General features: G+C 33.7%; 1 protein-coding gene across 1 annotated transcript; it reads right to left on the bottom strand.

The window, feature by feature from the left end:
* Positions 1 to 809: 809 nt before the first annotated feature.
* Positions 810 to 22,366, bottom strand: LOC128552716 (probable glutamate--tRNA ligase, mitochondrial). Its single transcript, XM_053533763.1, has 14 exons — positions 22,148 to 22,366; positions 16,793 to 16,865; positions 15,110 to 15,147; positions 14,815 to 14,862; positions 13,724 to 13,894; positions 12,453 to 12,539; positions 10,719 to 10,811; positions 9,725 to 9,819; positions 8,200 to 8,254; positions 6,521 to 6,625; positions 5,920 to 6,077; positions 4,921 to 4,981; positions 4,163 to 4,429; positions 810 to 2,053 (listed from the first exon to the last, which is right to left on the bottom strand). Exons 1-14 carry the CDS (start codon positions 22,358 to 22,360, stop codon positions 1,961 to 1,963), a joined length of 1,557 nt encoding a protein of 518 aa, XP_053389738.1. The 5' UTR covers positions 22,361 to 22,366; the 3' UTR covers positions 810 to 1,960.
* Positions 22,367 to 23,803: the final 1,437 nt, after the last annotated feature.

Raw genomic sequence — 23,803 nt, 5'->3', positions numbered from 1 at the left:
TGATAGTTTAGGAGAAAAGTTGACCTAAACATAAAACTTAACCAAGAAATCTGATATTTTCTAAGTACAAAAGGGGCCATAAATCTTGCAAAAAGCAAGATGGAGTTATGTATCTTGCTATACAGGGTCAGCTTATGATGGTGAACAAGTATTCCAAGTTTCAAAGCAATAGCTTTGATAGTTTAGGAGAAAAGCTGACCTAAACATAAAACTTAACCAGGCAACGCCGACGCAGACGCCGACAACCGCTCAAGTGATGACAATAACTCATCATTTTTTTTTCTTCAAAAAATCAGATGAGCTAAAAATAAAACCAAGAATAAAATTCCATTTTGTCAGATATTTTATTAGAAAGAACGATTATTACAATACATCAATATGTCCACCCAGCAGTCTGTGCCTCGTTTTGGATAACAATGTGCAGATAACTCTGCATGTAACCACGGAATGGGAAAAGGGTCTATTCAATTCTTTAAACAAATTTTAAAGAAGACCATCCAAGGATCATCCCTGGGAAGTTTCATCAAAATTGGCTTGGTGGTTTAGGAGGAGATGTTGTTAAAAGGAAAGTGTGGATGGACAACGGACGGATGCACGCCAGACGGTGAGCGATCACAATAGCTCACCCTGAGCCTTTGGCTCAGGTGAGCTAAAAAAGGTACAGAGGACAACTTCATTGCAGGTGAGCTAAAAAAGGTACAGAGGACAACTTCAATGCAAGTAACAGTCTAAAAATGTTTAAAAAATGTTGGAAGTTTCAAAGCAGTTTAACACATATAACACTGAATGCAAAGGAGAAAAAGCACTGATGTTTAAAAATTAATTTATTTAATATATCAAATTGTAATCAACAGTCTTGTTAACTTTTATATGTTACTTGAATGTCATTCTTGTACAACATAAATAATAGTAATTCATAAACTTCAGAGTACCGGTATACTAAAAGTTAAACAGACAACCCCAAACTGGTTTATAATAGACTGAACTGTTTACATGACAAACATATCTTAAAAACATAAATATATATTAATTCTGTAACCATGGATGAATGCTGTATTTCACCATTATGACTGTGCCACAGGCCTCTGTGCAGACTCCCCATATATAGACAATACTTTCTTCAGTTTTCACAACTTATGTTAATTTGCTACCGGGTAATCAAGAAAAAACCCTGAATTTATGAAGTTTTTTTTTTTTTCCTTCATTTTTTTATTGGAAAAAAGGAAGAATTTGTTTTCTCGTTCTAAATTATTCCTTTTAAAAGATTCAATGTTATCGGTAGTACTTTTCAAGTGATTTCTATTTTCCCTATTACTTCTATTAGAAGATTTGGCGGTAATTTCCTTCACATTTTGTTATTCTTGTAGGAAAATGTTCCACACTTAGCAACATACATACTCTCTAGACAATTTTATTTTGCTACTCAGCTATAATTTCATTAATCACCTAATATAACTGTGTTTTCCAAGCCCTGTAGTGTCTTCAGCTATGCAAATAGTTCCAACCTATATCTCCAATTTTTCTGAGTACATATATTTCATGTACAGTATTGTTCAAGCTCTTCAGTGTCTCCAGTTATGCAATGTCTCCACCCCATATTCTCAATATTTCCCAGTATTTTAGTAAATTTACAGCATTGTTTTAAGTTCTTCACAGTGTCTCCAGTTTTGTAATGTTTCCGCGCTGTATCTCCAGTATTTCTAGGATTTTTTTGTAAATTTGCAGTGCTGTTCAATGTCTCAAGTTAAATCCGTCTCTAGCATTTCAATGAATTTACAACACTTTTCAAGTTCTTCAGTGTCTCCTGTTATGTAATGTTTACACCCTGTATCTCCAGTATTTCCAGGAATTCCAGTATATTCACAACATTGGTCAATGTCTCAAATTTACCCAATCTCCAGTATTTCAGTGAATTTACAGCATTAGTCAATCTTTTCAATGTCTCAAGTTTACCCAATCTCTAGTATTTCAGTGAATTTACAGCATTAGTCAATCTTTTCAATGTCTCAAGTTTACCCAAAGTTTCCATCATCTCTGCTATAGATGGACCTTCCTGTAAATAGGAAGAACAAGTCTGCTCTATTTTAAATGTCTTAGGGGATAGATCATGTAAACGTTTATATTAAAGGTGTTTACAACACAAAAAGCAGTGTATAAAAACTGCAGAATCTCCAAAATAACTGCCTGTATTTGTGATAATCTATGAGACTATTTCATTTTCGATGTGGGCTTATATGTAAACATTTTACTTATTTTTGTTCAGCGACTTCTACCTTTTTTTCTGATTCTGATGATTAACTTATTTTTTCGTTTCATTAACATGCCACTTTTTCCAAATGTCTAAAAAATCTTTAAGCCCCAGCCATATTATTTCTTTGTCATCCACATAAATTAATAATAACCTGAAGAATATTCAGTTTCAACTAACAAACAAGAAACTTTTTGGACTATTAACATTGACAGAGCTATAGTCCTGACAAACAGCAGATTCTATTGACCGAAAATTTGTTAATAGTCATGTTAGAGTATACACTTACTGAACAGCTTGTTGGTCAAAAGGCAAAATTTAATAATTTTGACAACTGACTGGCAAACCATTAAAATAAGTGTTTTATCACATAACATCAAAATAAATTTTCACGTATTTTCTTCAAGTTTTGACTTAAGCCTAGCAAGAATGTATCGTATGTAGATCATTCATCTAGCACAAACTTTACAAGCAGTCATGCTATAAATACATCAGCCAAAGCAATGATGGAAGAATACAATCAGTATATTCAGAGACTATCAAACAATACAGCCCAACACAACTGCCTCAAATAACAATACTTGGCAAACGCAAATATCACATTTAAACAAGAGGGCCATGAAGGCCCTGTATCGCTCACCTGACCTATTGACCTAAAGACCATCAAGATAGTTTCATTAAAATATATGGTCATAAATGTGGCCTCTAAAGTGTTAACTAACTTTTCCTTTGATTTGTCCCAGTGACCTAGTTTTTGACCCCACATGACCCAGATTTGAACTTGACCAAAAGATCATCAAGATTAACATTCTGACTAAGTTTTATGAAGATACAGTCTTAAATGTGGCCTCTAGAGTGTTAACAAGCTTTTCCTTTGATTTGACCTAGTGACCTAGTTTTTAACCCAACCTGATCCAGATTTGAACTTGACCTATAGATCATCAAGATTAACATTCTGACCAAGTTTCATTAAGATATGGTCATAAATGTGGCCTCTAGAGTGTTAACTAGCTTTTCCTTTGATTTGACCTGGTGACCTAGTTTTTAATCTAACATGAACTAGATTCAAACTGGATTTTGAAATCATCATGGTTAACATTCTGACCAAGTTTCATGAAGATACAGACATAAATATGGCCTCTACAGTGTTAACAAGCTTTTCCTTTGATTTGACCTGGTGACCTAGTTTTTAACCCAGATGACCCAATATCAAACTTGTCCAAGATTTTATTGAGGGTAACATTCTGACCAAGTTTCATTAAGATTGGGTCAAAATTGTGACCTCTAGAGTGTTAACAAGTTTTTCCTTTGATTTGACCCAGTGACCTTGTTTTTGACTCCAGATGACCCAATATCAAACTAATCAAAGATTTTATTGAGGGTAACACTCTGACCAAGTTTCATTAAAATTGAACCAAAATTGTGACCTCTAGAGTGTTAACAAGTTTTTCCTTTGATTTGTCCTGGTGACCTAGTTTTTGAACCAAGATGACCCAATATCGAACTCGTCTTAGATTTTATTGAGGGTAACATTCTGACCAAGTTTCATTAAGATTGAACCAAAATTGTGACCTCTAGAGTGTTAACAAGCTTTTCCTTTGATTTGTCCTGGTGACCTAGTTTTTTATCCAAGATGACCCAATATCGAACTCATCCAAGATTTTATTGAGGGTAACATTCTGACCAAGTTTCATTAAGATTGGGTCAAAATTGTGACCTCTAGAGTGTTAACAGTCAAATTGTTGACAACAACGGACGGACGACGACGGACGACGGACACAGGGCAGTCACAAAAGCTCACCTTGTGTTCAGGTGAACTAAAAACAACAATTACAGCTGAACCCTTGCATAATCATTACTTTAAGACTGGTAGATACACTTCTAGACAAAAGCTTCATGTACTAAATAGTATACCTTTTGTTCGCTAAGACAACCTCTCAACATTATCATATACTGTTTCATCTTCAGATCTTCTTCCTTACAATAACACATCAACACTTCTTTCACCATTGATTCCTCAAATGTCTCCACAAGATTCAACTTATTGACTGTATCCTGAATGATCGTTTTACATTTTCTGTTCTTTGACAACAAAAATTTGACCTTATTGGTGTCAGGGTAAACCCAGATATATTCTAATGATTTACTGAGTAGATCTTCAAGGTGAGATATTCTGTGATCCTGAAATGAAAAACATGACATGGGATTAACAGTAATGATTTGCAAGGGACATCCTCATAAGGCTGTGTTTGTGACGGACTTGTTTATTCATATTTGCTTTGATAACCCAAATGGTCTACCTATACATTGAACAGTGCAAGACACAGAATATGCTCCAGTTTTCCAGAAAATTAAAGTTTTGCTTAGATTACAACAATCTGTCACTGTTGTAGATGCATATGGGAATATCTGGTTTGCAGGTAACTGTTTTGTCAGTAACAAGGCTTTCCCATTTATCCTGCACAAAAACTTTTCAGCCAGGTAGATATTCCCTCCTTAGTCTATTCAAAACAGATATTTTTAAGGATATATTTTACTCAGTTTTATACTGGATGGGTACTACAAAAGTAACCATATGACTTTAATTGTCTATCAAGCAATACAATACAGATAATAATGTGTACAAACATATTTCTCCAGTAAAAATAACACGACTAATAAGATGTACTTACTAATGCCCAATCGAGAATACGTTCTATATAACTTGAGTCTAAAACATGACTGTCAGTTACTCTGAAATGACAAAATAAAGTTTCATATCAAATTTTATACTCTGTTTTTCCTTTGCTTAAGGTGATGTTTGTGGTATATTATCTACAGGTTCTGTTGATCCAAAGTTGAATCAGATCCATCTAGTAATAACTGAGATAAAGTGAAAGTGCATCAAAACTTAACCAGGGTGGGGACAAATACGATAACACAGATGCTGGGGTGTGTGGCACAGCTCTCCATATACTTGCTAACTGTTAAAACAATTACAAACACACAAACCATTACTTTACACTTTGACATAAATTATCAGAATTACTTTTGTAAACTTAAATGCAAAAACAGCATAGAGAAGAGGATTTTGTTTACGTACCAATTTTCAAAGAAAAAAATGATGACTAGTGACCAATATTATTAAGCGGGGTAACCTAGAATAAATGACATTTTACATATTATCTATTTGCTGCTTGGAAGGAAAATTTACCATTGTCATCTGACTTTCCCTGCCCGATCGCCATAGAAGCAAGCAAACCCTTATGGAGAGGCATTGGGGCAGGTCAAAATGTATGTATACATTTCCTATAGAATTCCAAAGCTAATATATTAAAGATTCACTGTGGTATGTGTTGATATACTGATGCACTGAACAGTTAATTTCAATACATGAACCTTACTGAACTACTAATATTTTGTGCATATACTACAAATTTTATATATGAATGACGTAAATATGGAATATTTTAAATATGAATTTTTATTGAAGTACCTACTTTCTTCTTTAATCTATGATAAGTGTCACATTAATTCTAGATCAACCCTATGCAATCAGTCAATAAAATGGGGACTTCATAAAAGTCACCAAAATGGAGACACGTATTTAGCATACCTGTCAGTATAATGTTTATGTACATGAATTTAGCGTACCTGTCAGTATAATGTTTATGTACATGTATTTAGCATACCTGTCAGTATAATGTTTATGTACAAGTTGTTTTGTTTCCTCTATGATATGTTGTTTGTGTTTACTGTGGAATTTCCTATATAAATGTTTTCTGTTGAGGTGTTTCAACTTCTCTGGTTGAAGTCTTGCAGAATGACTAGTTAGAGTGTCCAATGAAAACTGAAAGAGATAAATGTTAACATCATCTTATAAAAATTTCTTATTTGTATATTCTACATTAAAACTGCAATATTTCTACTGAAATGATCTGTATAATCATGCCTTTTTCATTTATCTCCTTATTTAGATAAAGATCCAACCTACAAAAAGGCCTAAATATAAAAGAGATCACAATACAATTTTAACACAAGTACAATAAAAGGGACTAAAATATACATCAAAGCACAAGGGAATTTCTCGCTACATTATATCTGAAAGAACATAACAGCAATGTTGCATCCTGACACTGGTCTTTATACTCAGTTTTATAACCTTGGAAGTATATATTTCCTTTCCAGTACTGAGTTCACATTTTTAATTTAACCATTACATACCCATATATTTATTCATTACCTATGAAGATGCTCAAAAAACAGTCACAGAACATAAAGAAAATATCTCACTAAATTTATCATTTCTTCCAGTGTTTTGCCCTCAGTGCTACTAGTGAAGCCTCTACCCACAGTAGTAAGATAGTTTAATATTGCATTCGGATCATAATTCTTTTCCTGAAATAAACAAAATATTCTACAATAAGTTATAGAAAAAACGCTCTTTAAAAGCCGTTAAATGATACTAAAACTGCATTTGAAATGCTGTTAAAAAATCAATGTAGATTGTTTTTGTTTATAGGAGTTTGTGTTTAAAACACTTCACTGGAAATTGAAATATATACAATCATTACATACAGGAGTTTGAGTTTAAAATACTTCACTGGAAATTGAAATATGTACAATCACTACATATAGGAGTTTGTGTTTAAAACACTTCACTGGAAATTAAAATATATACAATCATTACATACAGGAGTTTGAGTTTAAAATACTTCACTGGGAATTGAAATATGTACAATCACTACATATAGGAGTTTGAGTTTAAATTACTTCACTGGAAATTGAAATATATACAATCATTACATACAGGAGTTTGAGTTTAAAATACTTCACTGGAAATTGAAATATGTACAATCACTACATATAGGAGTTTGAGTTTAAAATACTTCACTGGAAATTGAAATATATACAATCATTACACACAGGAGTTTGAGTTTAAAATACTTCACTGGAAACTGAAATATGTACAATCACTACATATAGGAGTTTGTGTTTAAAACACTTCACTGGAAATTAAAATATATACAATCATTACATACAGGAGTTTGAGTTTAAAATACTTCACTGGAAATTGAAATATGTACAATCACTACATATAGGAGTTTGTGTTTAAAACACTTCACTGGAAATTGAAATATATACAATCATTACACACAGGAGTTTGAGTTTAAAATACTTCACTGGAAACTGAAATATATACAATCATTACACACAGGAGTTTGAGTTTAAAATACTTCACTGGGAATTGAAATATGTACAGTCATTACATACAGGAGTTTGAGTTTAAAATACTTCACTGGAAATTGAAATATATACAATCATTACACACAGGAGTTTGAGTTTAAAATACTTCACTGGGAATTGAAATATGTACAGTCATTACATACAGGAGTTTGAGTTTAAAACACTTCACTGGAAATTGAAATATATACAATCATTACACACAGGAGTTTGAGTTTAAAATACTTCACTGGGAATTGAAATATGTACAGTCATTACATACAGGAGTTTGAGTTTAAAATACTTCACTGGAAATTGAAATATATACAATCATTACACACAGGAGTTTGAGTTTAAAATACTTCACTGGGAATTGAAATATGTACAGTCATTACATACAGGAGTTTGAGTTTAAAACACTTCACTGGAAATTAAAATATATACAATCATTACATACAGGAGTTTGAGTTTAAAATACTTCAATGGGAATTGAAATATGTACAGTCATTACATACAGGAGTTTGAGTTTAAAATACTTCAATGGGAATTGAAATATGTACAGTCATTACATACAGAAGTTTGAGTTTAAAATACTTCAATGGGAATTGAAATATGTACAGTCATTACATACAGGAGTTTGAGTTTAAAATACTTCACTGGATCTTCAGAGAAAATGCATCTGAAGTACTAGTGTGTACATGTGTATATAAATTTACTATGCAAAGTGTAGTGGTTACAATCACACTTACTTTAAACATTTCTACTTTTATATCTCCTTGTCTTTTAGACAGCTTGGTCCCGTCACTGTAAATAATAATACATGTATGTATTTAATATGTGTTGTATCAAATCAAATTTCCATGTTATTTTATGATTGGAGGATAGTAAGGGATACCAAAGATCCTAGGACTCCTGCTTCCATTTGCTTTTTACATGTCAGTAACTGTTGAAAAACACATGCAGGATCTCATCTTAAAGTCTTATCATAAACACAATGGATCCCTGGCTTCATTGTCTGGCATTTTATTACTTGTCTAGAGACTATTTACAGTTTAACTGTAGTGTAGCATCAAAGTAACACTAACATCTGAAATAAAACCTATAAATGAGATAGAACTAAAGTCGGGCTTAAATACGAGGCACAATCAAGGGTACACATAAACACACACACTTTGTAAATTATACTTGTTTTCATTACTGGGAAAGTAGTGACCCAGCAAAAAAGCAGAAAACTAGAGCTGCTTTTGAGAAAAGCGCATGTTTCCCACAACTGCCTAATCATCTAAATAGTAAGTCAGTCTTTATATACTGTTTACTCACTACAAATATACCTTTGAAGAGTAAAAAGGCTGATTTTGGGTAATTCAAGGGCCATAATTCTGAAGTGCCTGGGGCGATTTGGCTATTTAATGAACTTGGTCAAGGAGTTTTGGTCAAAAACATCTGGTTCAAGTTTGGTAAAGATTGGATAAGAACTGTTCGACTCGGAGCACGGACAAGAGTAAAAAGGCTGATGTTCGGTAATTCAAGGGCCATTATTCTGAAGTGCCTGGGCTGATTTAGCTAGTAATCAAACTTGGTCGAGGACTTATTGGCAAACACATTTTGTTCAAGTTTGGTGAAGATCAAATGAGAACTGTTCGACTTTAAGGGCGGACAAGAGTAAAAAGGCCAATTTTCGGTAATCCAAGAGCCATAATTCCAAAGTGCCTGGGCCGATTTGGCTATTTACCAAAATTGGCCAAGGACTTATGGTCAAACACATTTTGTTCAAGTTTGGTGAAGATCGGACGAGAAATGTTATTGCAGACAAGAGTAAAAGGGCCGATTTTCAGTAATTTAAGGGTCATAATTCCAAACTGGCTGGGCAGATTTGGCTAGTTATCGAATTTGGCCGAGGACTTATGGTCAAACACATTTTGTTCAAGTTTGGTGAAGATTGGATGAGAAATATTTGACTTATAGCGCAGACAAGATTTGTGACAGACACATGCACACAAACACAAGACAGGAGTAAATCAATATGTTTCCCACACCACTGTGTGGAGGTAGACATAACAATAAACTACACCAACTTATCAAATTTTATTTTACTTATAGAGGCCCATATGGATGCTAGGGCTTGTTCAAATGTGTAACCTTGAGAAATAAAAACACTGTTATAATACTTATTTCAACTCTCTAAAATCTACATACCATTAATGAAATTTTTTTTACAGTAGTCATCTTCACTTCTTGCTGTGTTTTCAATGTATACTATAAAGTTATATTTACCTATTAAGTATTAAAGGTAAATGTGCATATAAGGGTGGCTCCCAACCAAAGGCTTTATACATCTGTAAATGTTTTGGGGTTGATATCGTCCATTCCTGAAACACACATCACTAAAAACATGTAAATCCAAATATTTAGACTTTATAGCCAAAAATATACTAGTCTTTTGGCTGCAAAACATTATTATTATTTTCTTAAAATAGTTTTCATGGTTAAGATTTTTTGTAACAGTTAACAGTTTTGTTTCAACTGTCTGACTAGGTAAACATTTTCTCAAAGTAACTATATTTGACAGAACCTAGTTTCAGGTACATAAAACTGCATGGTTTTGGTCAATATAGTACTATTGTGGGGGTATCAAATTAATGGTTCACTGGGATCTTATCTGATACAACCCTGAATCTTCCAAATAAATTACACCCCTTACAAATTATACTGATTTCGCAAAATTCACTGTTGTGTATATGGAAGTAATATCAAAACATCATGCATGTCAACTGATAACAAATGGCCTCCAGTTCACAACTTTAGAGTACAAGGGTTTGCCAATCTGTTTGATAGGTTCGAGCCGCAATAAAACTACTTAGGTCATATGGTTATAACCACTCTAAGCAACATTTCCTGCAAAGAAGTAGGTAGGACCTACAATCTTCGAAAGTCAGCTGAATAAGTTCCTTCCACGGAAGAATTTCACATCCAATTGTTTTTAAGTCAACAGTTTTAACCTCTGGACAATGTAGGTCCCTTACCAATCTGGGCAAAACACAAACACAAGTAATGTAGCAAACTATTATATCAAACGAAATCAACTGTATCATAACCAATTAAAATTACATTTTATATAAAGTGTGATTTGTACTAAAAAAAGGTGAAAATTTATCATTCTGATATTTGAATATTCCTGTTATTTGAATATTATGTTCTGACAAATTGGTTATTCAAATATCCGAAATCCACTGTGTAACATGCCTTTTCAATACATAAGAAATCTTACCTCCCCTCTCAATACATGAGAAATCTTCATAAAATGATCATCAACAACATTAGCAAAATGATAAGTGGGGTATCCATCTGTTTTCACTACCACCTGAAAATAGATTAACAGCAAAAAGTATATTAATAAATATGTTGTGTAAAAGATCATAGATCTACCGCTGAAATAATTCATTCACTTTTGATTTGAAATTGTACTAATCCCCAATGATAATGTGATTCTCGCACAAATGCAAGGAATCGTCCATTTCATGATAACTGATGAAATAATAAATCATATTTCTTGCACATTACTTGACAAGTAAATATCAGTATTTGTTTCATTTTCAGTGTCTTAAATAAGTTTATGGTAAAATTGCTCAGTCGAATAAAATGCAGATAACAATATGAATTCAGCAAATCGTTGTGTATGAGTGCGAATCCTTATAAGGATTTTTTCAGATAATTTCTGTTTTGCTTTTCTTATTCATTTTCATTTCTGTTCCCGAATTCTTTCTTTGATTGCTTATATTTGCATATATGTCTTTATATAACATAATTGCTTATAATTTGCATATATGTCTTTATATGACAAACATCATGTCTTCGTTAGGTTGGCAATCCATAGAAGATAGGCATCGTGATAGTAGATTAGTTCTATTTTACAAAATTGTAAACAATCATGTTGATCTTAATATGAACCAGTTCCTAAATCCACAAACCAGATCATCCAGGCATTATCACAACCAAGCTTATCAACCTGCCTCACCATCAAATGACATACACAAATATTCATGCTTTCCACGTACTGTCTGCCTGTGGAACTCTCTGCTACAGAGTGTAGTCAGTGCTGACTCGGTCTCCAGATTTAAGTCAGCGCTGGTTGCAGGCGTTCGGACTCCATAAGTTCATCCTATCTGCTCTTAAATTTCTAACATTACTAACTCTTTGTTTTTCCTGCACAAAAGCCATACTTGTACATGTTATGGAATCTTATGTATTTAAGGTTTTTAAGGTGTTAGGTTTTTGCACCTATTTTTTATCACGTTGCTATGGTTCTCCTGGGTGGATTGAGTAGCTTGGGAGGCCTAGAACTCTATCACTTTTACTAACCCCCATGCAGGCCATTATATTCTGTCAAGAATGTTTGCCATTACTATAAAAGAAAGAAGAAGAATATTGTGTTCATTATTCACTTAAGTACATGCATTTTACTAATATCACCTTTGATGTAGGTACTAAACCTTTCTCATCTGCCATATCAGCTATTTCTCCATTGTTGTGTTATAAAGAAGACGAAGGAATCTAAATTTTTTATGCAAGAACGAAATGAAAATTAACACTCTTTGCTGAGTTTCGAACCCACACGGCAAAAGCTCTGTTGTACATAAATAGTACGCTTTACCTCTGAGCTAATTTATAATCATTACAAAAAATTGTAATATTCGGATTTTGACAATTTACAAAAATGTTGAATTCCCTATGATACATTTAAATCTATTACAAGTAATAGTCATGTTTGTAAACATCATGTTATCATTGGGGCATAGTATTACACTTCTCTGTTATAGGAGAATTATTATCTATCTGGTTTATCTATGTTGCAATGAATGCTTACTACTTTACTACAGACTTTCATTTAGCAAATGAAAAATTATTCTCAACAAAATATGAAATCAGTGTTAAATGTGCCAAATTTTCAACAAGTATTCAATGAACACAAAAGTTAAGCATTTAGCAGTGTAAATATACTTACAAAATCTCCTTCCAGTGATTCTCCCACAGATTTCTCATGCATTACACCATACACAAGATCTGTCCATGCACTCTCTAATGGCTCATACTAAATGTACAAATAAACAACATTGAAGTAAAGGTATTTGGGAAAGCCTTTACAGAAAGGATAATCAGACAGATAACAGTGTCACAGCAGCACTATAGATCATAGCATAATACTCTCTGGTATTGTCAAATGTCCTTCCCCACGACTTTTCTCGAAAACCTCCCTTCCCTTGAATTTGCCATACTACCAAAGCAAAGTTTCTATATATCTAATATTGTTCAAGCTTTAAACTTAGATTACAGACATTTTCCATCAGTGTACCTTTCCCCAACAGCAATATTATCATGCAAATCACACCTTTTCTCTGCAGCACCAAACAGGGACAAGGTGAACTACAGTATTGTTAAAGGTATACAAGACCAAAATTTCATACTTGAAAATATGAACAATTACTACACATAGTTTAATGTAAACATAAAATCAATAGGTTTATGTGTTTTAACAGTACTATATAATATGCCCACTTGATACATGTACAGCTAAACACAATATAAATGCATACTACTTAAATGAAAAAAATGTTTTTTAATAATCAGCTGATACCGACAATGACTGTTGTTCTATATAAACACTATATAAACAAGTGACTCATATACTTAAGACTAGTTAAACTAGACATGCTTTTGAGAAAAGCGCATGTCTCCCACAACTGCCCTATCAAAAATGTCTAGTTTCTCTAGATGGTCTAGACGAGTGGATCCAATCAGATGGTCTGGATGAGCGGATCCAATCAGTAATTCAAGGGCCATAATTCAAAAGTGCCTGGGCGGATTTGGCTAGTTACTGAACTTGGCCGAGGTCTTATGGTCAAACACATTTTGTTCAAGTTTGGTGAATATCAGATGAGAAATGTTTGACTTAGAATGCGGACAATCTTTGTGACAGCACACTGACACACAGACTGGAGTAAATCAATATGTCTCCCACACCACTGTATAGTGGGAGACATAATTAAATACATAGAAAAGGATTTTTCAATATTTGACGTATATGACTGGCATTGGATATCTTTCCCATATTTTTATGTTGCTTATCACATTCTTTTATTGTTTTTATTGTAACCTAATCTAAACACCTTCATGGCTGGAAACAGAGTTCCATGCCTTTTACATGTAAATACTTCAAGGGTAGTTGGTGTGGACCAAGGATGGAAATTCTAAACCTCTGTGTAGCTGAAGATGTACCTTAAATCTAATAACATATGGAACATTTTGTGACATTTTCTCTTGCACTTCCTGTGATGTGAGGTGTCTACACTTGTTGTCATACCGTGGTGTTTCGCCACGTCTTGCAGCCTCTTTCCGCAATAATTCCAATCTCCTCTCTGTGCAGAAACAATGGTAGCAATGCTCACTCTGTAAATTATAATGTATTCTGTAAAATCTGATTTTTATGTATCTTTAAAAGGTTAACATGACTATAAACAAATGATTTTCATATTACAGTGGAACCCTTTAAGCCAGCTGACAGCAAATGATTCTGCCTTTGCGATCAGCGCAGACCAAGATCTATGCAGGCTGACTATGGTCTGCACTGTTCGCTATTCAGTCAGTAAATTTTCAGTGAACACTCCTTCAAATACTAAATGGTATTGCCCAAATTTAATGATAGACCAGTCCATTTTAGAAATTAAGCAAGGGAAAGGTTAAAACAAATATATTTTCAAATAAAATGGTCTTGCTTTGATATAAATTCCTCCTATTGAAAATACACCTCCCCATCCCCAAATCTGAAAACTCAAAATTTTGGTTCTAAAGCAGTTCTGTTAGTAGACACTGTGAATAATTTAATAGTTAATTAGAGACATGACAACTTTGTCAAGTGGTGCATTCTAAGGCAACGCTGTCAAGTGGTGCATTCTAAGGTAAAATAAAGACTCTGACAAGCCAACACTTCAATGAAGGATATTGTGCATTTCAATCGATCTGGTGGGGTGGGGTTTCGCGACAGTCCACTGCATTATTGTGCAGGATATGTAATATATTCGGACAACCTGATTTCTTATTCACTGGCCATCTACTTTATACTGTAACCACTGTAGCTCTACCTATTTGCTTTTTTTTTAGATTACCATTATTTGCATAAGCCAGAGATTAACTCCGCCCCCCGCCAGATCAATTAAAACACACTATACCAGTAAAAATTTAGAACAGCATATCAACTACATATTTCTTTTATAATTTGGATAGACAATGCAGGAAGAATTGGTACCATTCTGTGATTAAAATACAATTTTATTCTTTCCCTTTCAAAAGTATAAAACAATGTGTAATACCTTTAAAAGCATTTCAGCACTATCCCTGTACAAGTGAAGTCTTTGGGACTGAAAAAGAAATACCATGACTCTTTACTCAAATATTATTTGAAAATGTCAATGAAATCTAAAACTCTAATAATAAACCAATATTCAAATTGTTTTGAAGTAGGAGCTAATTTCTGGATGAACCTTTCCTTATGAAACTAGGTTCTGGAGTTCTGTATAAGTATTGTTAATAGCTGCTAATGTATTGCAAATGTCTCTGCATATTTTAAGCATCATATTACATGGCAAGCCAAATCACGAAACTGACCTGAAGATATGGTCCATAACTTCCACCTGCTGAAGGACCTGTCAATCAAAATTTTAAATGGCATTACCTTTTGTAAAGAAGAAATCAGTTTTGGTACTTGGTGATTATGGTAAATATAACAAGAGCTGTCTGATGACAGCGCGCTCGACTATTCGAAGAATTGATTGAAGAATGGGGTCAAAATATTTCCACGGATATTCAGACAAAAGAAATAAATAGATTAGACAAACAATGTTCCTGTATTACTTTGATTTCAATAAGTCTTGCACTAAATGGCAATATATGAGCCAATTTCAAAGTCCAAAAAGGGCCATAATTCAGTCAAAATAGTTATGTACTCTTGCCTGCAGATGTAAATCATAGTGATAAGCAAGTGTTCAAAGTTTAAAAGCCATATGTCAAATAGTTTTGACAAAACATGGACTTGTATGAAAACAGAACCAATTTCAAAGTCCAAAAAGGGCCATAATTCAGCCAAAATAGATGACAGAGTTAATATGTTCTCTTTCCTACAGATAGAGACTATTATACTAAACAAGTGATAAAAGTTTCAAAGTCATATGTCAAACACTTTACAAAAAATATGAACTGGTACGAAAAACTTAACCAAGATTTCTAAGTCAAAAGGGGCCATAATTCAACCAAAGTCCTTGATGGAGTTATGTACTCTTGCCTATAACTGGACATGGTGATGGTAAACAGGTGTTGAAAGTTTCAAAGCTTTATCTCAAAAGACTTTGTCAAAATATGAACTGGTACGAAATATTAACCCAGATTTCTAAGTCAAAAAGGGCCATAATTCTGCCAAAATCCTTGATGGAGTTATGTGCTCTTGCCTATAACTGGACATAGTGATGGTAAACAAGTGTTGAAAGTTTCAAAGCTTTATCTCAAAAGACTTTGTCTAAATATGAACTGGTACGAAAAACTTAACCATGATTTCTAAGTCAAAAGGGGCCATAATTCAGCCAAAATCCTTGATGGAGTTATGTGCTCTTGCCTATAACTGGCAATGATGATGGTAAACAAGTGTTGAAAGTTTCAAAGCTTTATCTCAAAAGACTTTGTCAAAATGTGGACTGGTACGAAAAACTTAACCAAGGTGTGACGCCGACACTGACGCCGTGGTGAGTAGGATAGCTCTACTTATTCTTCGAAAAGTCGAGCTAAAAATTAGCTATGTTCAGTGTTTCCGTAATTACTGTAAGATAGTACATTGTATAATTATAAGACGAACAGAACAAACTACATAACTGTTTAATTTAGAATGATATGGTAACTTTTGTATTTGCAGTGTGTTTAATTAAACAAACTTTGACATCTCTGCCCCTTGATATAGCTTTCTCGGAGGTCCAACCAGTTTCCCAAATTTGTGTTCCCAGTCTTCTAGTGTATAAAGGTGACTAGCTCATGAGATACTCATATAAACACGATCGTTTTAATTGTAAAATCAATCTGTCATTTCTAAACAAAAAGTGATCTGGACTATTTCGCATGGCTATTAATTCTTAGATTTCAGAAGTTAAGGTAAAATAAGTGGGAATTTTAATTACCACTTTGTATTGATGACACTATGAAATGAACGTCAGTTAGCCTCACTCCCCTCAAAGCATACTGATTCCAAAGTATTGTGAGACACTATAGGATTAATAAGCACAAGGTAACTGATAAAAATTATCTTACTTTCATCTGGCACCAATCCTGCCCATTGCAAAACACTTTCTAACTTCTGCACAGCTTCTGGCACTATCCTTGTCTGAATAAGTACAATAAAATATTTTCACTTCCTACAACAGGAGTGTGTGTGATAAATTTATCCACTATAATATAACTATTAAATGTGTGTTCAAAGGACACTGGTTCCCCCACTTACTATCACTGTATGGTCCTATGTCACCTGCTGATAATGCAAGACACAGTAATCTTTAATATAACCTTAAGGTGGAGATGTCAGTCTTAGGGAGGGGTGGTTGGGGGCGGGAAAGACAAGAATACTATAAAATATCATCAAGAAACCCATACCTGTAATAGAAGAAAGTGAAAGAGTAAAATGCCAAACAAGAGCTGTTTGAGGGTGGAAACAACTGACTATCAAAAATCTTGTCACTAAAATAAAAGTTATATTCATGAAAACATGGGCATAAGCAATTACAAGGGGTGAGTGGGGAGTGGGGGTCCGGATTTTGAACCATAGAACTTACCCAACTTATGATCTTTAATGAGATAACAGAAAACACCTGAAATATAGCTGAGTTGAAGAAGGGGCATAACTTTGTGAAAAACAAAAAATAAGTTATGGGACCTGTACCTATATAAGTAACCACTATGTCGTGGTCGGATATGCCAGGCGCGTTAACAGAAGATTTGATCAACGACGGATTGTTTGTGAATACCAAATACATGAATATTAATGTGAAATTTATTGAAGCAAGTTTGACCTGTATTTTATGACTTTTTTCGGATTTTTTCACGTCTTCGTTTTCCTAACAGTAAAATGCAGATACAGGTAAGGTTTAGAGGGATATCATCACAGCTATAAAATAACAGATCATAAAATAAGTCATCCCGATAAGCCAAATAATTAAGGCTTCTGCGGTTCAACCTAAGTTGGGTAAACAACAGTTGTTTGGCCAATACTTATTGGACATCAGAAACTAAAGACAGCGTAAGTTAATTATGGTTGCCGGAACAAAAATTATACGTTTATACCACAGGTGGCAGTAATGTACCTAGGATACAGTATGGGTCCATGAGCCATATACACTTAAATTTATTACAATTATAATGTTTTATGGGGGAAAAATGACAAAAAGCCATTTTGAAAAAAAATTTGCACCTGTGACAATGAGCCATTAGAAAGGTGATTAAGAACAGTTTGACATTTGCATTGCTTCCAGGTCTGCATTTTTTTTCAAAACAGTATTTCCTGATCAATGATTGGTCGTCTTTTGGGCAAAAGAATAATCTTTCAGAAAAGCCTTACTTCAAAGCCCAGTTCCAAACCGTTAACGCATCACGAACGAACAACGACATACGAAACGGTAGTGTTTTCTCTACCCGAATAAATCCCACACATTTTTAGCACCAAAGTCTTCCCCCTAAAATACACCAAGCACACTGTGCCAGTTTAAAATAACGTTATAACCGTTCAGAACAGGTTAAATGCAAACTAACAAGACCGAAAATAATGTTCAATCCTACTTTGTCACATACAGATTCGCTATTTAACTTTGTCGCTTTCGCAAATTACCTTCGCCTACCATGATTATCGATGACAAAACGATCGTTGTAAAGAACGTTTTCATTTGCGGAGGCAGTTTACGTATTTCAAACGTAGCGATAAAATCCAAACAAGCAGCTATGGTACACGAAGATTATTTACCAAATTCAAATTAATTAGCAACTGGTAAGTAACTAAGTAGGATTGAACATTACTTTTAGTCTTCTTAGTTTACATTTAGTCAATTCTGACTGCTAGAAACGCTACTTTTAACTACACGATGTACTTGATGTGTTTTAGTGGGAAGACTTTGGTGCTAAAAATGTGTGAGATTTATTCGGGTATAGAAAACACTACCGTTTTGTACGCCACTGCTCATTCGTGATGCGTAAACGGTTTGGAACTGGGCTTTGAAGTAAGGTTTTTCTGAAAGATTATTCTTTTGCCCAAAGGACGGCCAATCATTGATCAGGAAATATTGTTTTGAAAAAAAAATACAGACCTGGAAGCAATGCACATGTCAAACTGTTCTTGTCACAGGTGCAAATTTTTTTTCAAAATGGCTTTTTGTCATTTTCCCCCCATACTAGTTTCCCAGTAGTTTCCGGACCGAAATTGCTATTTTTTGCCTGTAACTTTCAAACAAAACATAGTAGAAACATAAAATTTTCACAGAAAAAACTTAGGTTCTTCATTAACACCATGCAGAATTCTTATTACACTTGCGTTCATAACATAAATGTAGATGAGGCCTCAAAGGGGGCAATTAATTCCATTAATATCTCAGTTACTCCGAGTAGTTTTCCGGACCTTTCATTGCACTGTTGTAACCTTTCTCTAAAAGCAAACATTTCCGATTTCGTTACATATATTCAAAATTAAAACATAATTCTACGGCGAGATGATAATTAGAAAAGAATATTTCAAGAATTTAACAAATACTAGATTTATAATACGCTCATTACAGTTACGTCTAATTACGTTTGAATGACGTTTGCAACGTCACGCTAAAATGACGGGACGTATTGAACGAACTGGTAATATTACAAAAAAGAAATTAAGAACTTTTAATACAATTAACAACGATTTCTAAAAAACAACAAGACCGGTCTCAGAATTGGTAGTAACGCCCTGACCACTCGGGCATGGACACTGATGCTAAAAATTTGATTGATAGACGGTATCATAGGTAAATCCCTGTCTATTTTGGTTCCTCTTTTTAATCGATGATTGAATGTCGTAGTTAATTGTTAATTGTTAATTAAGTGAAAAGGTCGAATTTTTCTGACTTTCGTTGTTTTATTTTATTACTATCAGTATGTTTTTACTGTATCGTCTGTAAATGGGAGCATCACTTGACTGATGTTTACCTTCAAATGGCCTCAATTTCTGCGCATGCGCACTGTAACTGAAATTCCCCTGCAGTTGACAAATCTCTTTTGTAAACATTACATCGAAGTAAGTTAAAACAACCGGGACTTTCAAATAATAGCAGAGCTACCGGCGCCGCAGCGTCGCATTACGGTTAGACGTATGAAAAAGAAAATGAATAGTGAGATCTAACTGTGTATACTATCGAGTTGAAAATTCGTGGTACTTTTTGGAATCGGTGTTGTTCGGATTTTTTCGAGTACACTATGCACATAGTAATTAATCAGTAAAGACGTCAGTAGACGCTTACTGTTTACGGTTGACAAAAGCGTCTCGCTTACTGTTTTGAATATTGAATAAAAATGCAAATGAGCGTTTAATAATAAGAAATAAGTGCTAAATACATTTTCTACGAAGTAAAAAGAAATAAAATACAATATTTTTAATTTTGAAACGACTTTCGTCACGCTGCCATTACTGAACTTTATTATATATACTTATGTTTGTCCTGATGACGTCATAACTCCACAATGGCACAGTGGTTAACGAGTTCGCGTTGCAATCCAAAGGTCGTGAGTTCGAACCTCATCCGGACCAGTTTTTTTTTAATTCTAATTTTTTTATTTCATTTTTTTTGTATTATTATGAGTTTTGAAAATATTGTGTAACTAAAGTCATTCATGTGAAATTTAACATGTGTTTAGTTTTGATGTCAGGTTCCACTGTAGTGCCTGTGAAGTAGTCAGTAGACATAACTTTAAAAAGTTTTAATTAGAATAACAGAAATTATTCAAATACGTTTTTTTTTCTTTATCTTGGTGCAGATGTTATCTATACTGAACTTTATTTTGATTATATACAGAATATTTGTGGAGTTTTCACATGTCGAGAATTAATCTTGATGCAGTCTAAAACATGCATTCAGAAGTCATGAATTATCATTAATACTTATAATTTTAATACATCTAATAGAACATAAACTGCCTAAACGAATCCATAATTCCAGATAATTCCAGCACCACTCCTTTAATTTTTAACGGGCACTGGTGATTTTTCATGGGAGCTCTACCTTTTAGGTAGCACCTAATTTCATATTAAATAAGTTCGGTAATGCTAGGTAAAGGCAACAAATGTCTAGATAATAGCAGAGCTAACGGCGCCGCAAAGCGGCGCCGACAGCGTCGCATTACAGTTAAACGTATGAAAAATAAAATGAATAGAGAGATCTAACTGTGTATACTATCGAGTTGAAAATTCGTAGTACTTTTTGGAATCGGTGTTGTTCGGATTTTTTCAAGTACACTATGCACATAGTAATTAATCAGTAAAGACGTCAGTAGACGCTTACTGTTTACGGTTGACAAAAGCGTCTCGCTTACTGCTTTGAATATTGAATAAAAATGCAAATGAGCGTTTGATAATAAGAAATTAATGCTAAATATATTTTCTACGAAGAAAAAAAGAAATAAAACACAATATTTTCAGTTTGAAATGACTTTTGTCACGCTGCCATTACTGAACTTTATTATATATACTTATGTTTGTCTCATGACGTCATAACTACACAATGGTGTAGTGGTTAGCGAGTTCGCGTTGTAATCCAGAGTTCGAACCTCACCTGGACCAGATTTTTTTTTTAATTTTTATTTTTTATTTCATTTTTTTTGTATTATTATGAGTTTTGAAAATATTGTATAACTAAAGTCTATTGTAATTAAATTTGAAATTGGAACATTAACTTTTTACATTAAGTCCTCATTGCCCAACATTCACACGCAAAGACACAGAATTCCTTTGGCTATTGGCCTAATGAGATTCTGTTAGGTTTGAAATTTTCAAAGTTCAAGCTTTTCAATTTGAAGCAGTTACCATTTTGTGACTGGTTTCCAGTATGATAATAAGTTATGTAAAATTGTTGATGCAGTGCGTTTTAATAAGAATAACAGAAATTATTCAAATACTTTTTTTTTTTCTTTATCTTGGTGCAGATGTTAATCTATACCAAACTTTCTTTTGATTATATACAGAATATTTGTAGAGTTTTCACATGTCGAGAATTAATCTTGATGCAGTCTAAAACATGCATTCAGAAATCATGAATTATCATTAATAATTTTAATAGATCTAAAGAACATAAACTTCCTAAACGAATCCATAATTCCAGATAATTCCAGCACCATTCCTTTAATTTTTAACAGGCACTGGTGATTTTTCATGGGAGCTCTGCCTTTTAGGTAGCACCTACTTTCATATTATGATATTGTTACCCAGATGTTTTACTACGGCGTAAAGTCTGTACAGCACGAAATGTGAAAGGTCCGGAAAACTACTTGGGTCCGGAAACTACTGGGAAACCAGTAGAACATTAATTGTAATAAATTTAAGTGTTTATGGCTCATGGATCCATACTATATCCTAGGTACGTTACTGCCACCTGTGGTTTATACCTGGTCGGTGTCCTCAATCCTCAAAATAAATTTCCCGTCTCTTGATCTAGCAAATAAATAGTTAAATAAAGCTGTCCTTAGCCCACCGAGATGCAGCATGCCAGTTGGGCTTGGTGCAAATCGAACACGAACAGTACTGTAGTATGACACACTCAATTTACCATATGATTTCACAAAAAACACAAAATTACTAAACAATCGTGACTTTCTCATGGGCAGCGCCATATTGGATTTAGCGATATCTAAAACCTGGACTTGAGCCGGGATCCGGAATATCACATCTGCATGCAATAATAAAATGAGACACGCTCAGCTATGAGAGTTTCCATACAAATACCTACAAATTTGAAAAAATTCATGAATTGCAATGACAAACCTCCACTTGTTAAACTTGCTATGTTTTGTAAATCTATTATGTCATGTTTTAGTTAGCCAGATAACACACTTTTATTAAGCCTCATTTCATACTTGTAACTCATTCTCCGTGTAAAGCATATTTTGGTATATCTTCATACTTTTGTACTTGTTAATACTTATTATGACTAAATCCCTGTCAGTTACTTGTACAACTATATATAGCCTTTTTTCTAGTCATGCAGATTGTGCACTGAATGTAGTACCCATATGTATATCCTACGTTGTTACTTACTGACAAATGTCACATCTTGCAACCTTTCTAGTCATTGAAGTAAATATAACTATTTGTAGCTATTGTGATAAATAATACTTATAACAATTGTATGCTTTGAGTTGCAACCATATGCATTCCACATTGATGTTTTATTTGTATAATGCTGTCATAGTCTCATGCATGTAATATGCCAAGACTAAATAAATAAACTTAAACTTGAAACAACTGCACACTCCGATGGATTAGCCCCAGTACACCAATTTGTATCAAATCAGTTGGGCAAATTTTGCATGCACCAATCTGTTAACCCGTTGGACATGTCAGTTAACCCGATCGAAACAGCACAGTGGATTCTGAGGAAGTATGAGATGTAAAAAGGAATGTGTAGCCTTATCTTAATAATAATAATAATAATAATAAATAAATAATAATAATAACAGCACAGGACAATAATTTTATGCATGCAGTCCATGTCTCCGTAATTCTGAATTTGTTTATTTTTGACTGGCTGAGCTTTTACAAATTTAACCTTTCAAATCTGACATCAACGATTTAAAATGACCAAAATTAGAGGATTGGCGGAATGACTCAAGAGTACAGGGGTTGCATATCTCAAAGAGTTCTTACTGGCTTTAGTTAATTTCACGTCAGGACCAGCTAAATAGCTGGATTCACCTGAGGGATCAGTAACAGATTATGGGGATATTGTAAGTATTTGCCCACATCAGACCTATATTGGAACCATATACACTGTTTCAGCGATACGATATACAATTGTATTGATTTTAATCTATAGATATTGTCACTAGTATAAAAATCGTTCTTGTACGTTTTGTTTGAATTTCTAATATATTTTTTGGTCTCAAATAATATATGTTTCCCAGAAAGGCAACATATTGGTCCCATAGAACTTGTTATATTGACTGTGCGGCCAGTATATCATTTTTATGATTTATTAGTATTAGTTCAAAAATATTGTAATGATGTGACAATCATATCTTAATATGTTACACCATACAATAAAT

The sequence above is a fragment of the Mercenaria mercenaria genome, unplaced genomic scaffold, assembly GCF_021730395.1.
Source record: "Mercenaria mercenaria strain notata unplaced genomic scaffold, MADL_Memer_1 contig_3079, whole genome shotgun sequence".
Lineage (NCBI taxonomy): Eukaryota > Metazoa > Mollusca > Bivalvia > Venerida > Veneridae > Mercenaria > Mercenaria mercenaria.
This window is presented reverse-complemented; position numbering and strand designations above follow the sequence as displayed.

What these genes read in the sequence shown, in the direction of transcription:
- LOC128552716 (XM_053533763.1), bottom strand. Translation starts at nt 22,360, where the DNA reads ATGAGAAAGTCACGATTGTTTAGTAATTTTGTGTTTTTTGTGAAATCA. An exon ending in TTACCTTTAATACTTAATAG is followed by an intron (nt 8,255 to 9,724) that starts GTAAATATAACT and finishes TATTATTTACAG; the next exon opens with TGACGGGACCAAGCTGTCTA. An exon ending in TAAAAGTAGAAATGTTTAAA is followed by an intron (nt 6,626 to 8,199) that starts GTAAGTGTGATT and finishes TGTTTATTTCAG; the next exon opens with GAAAAGAATTATGATCCGAA.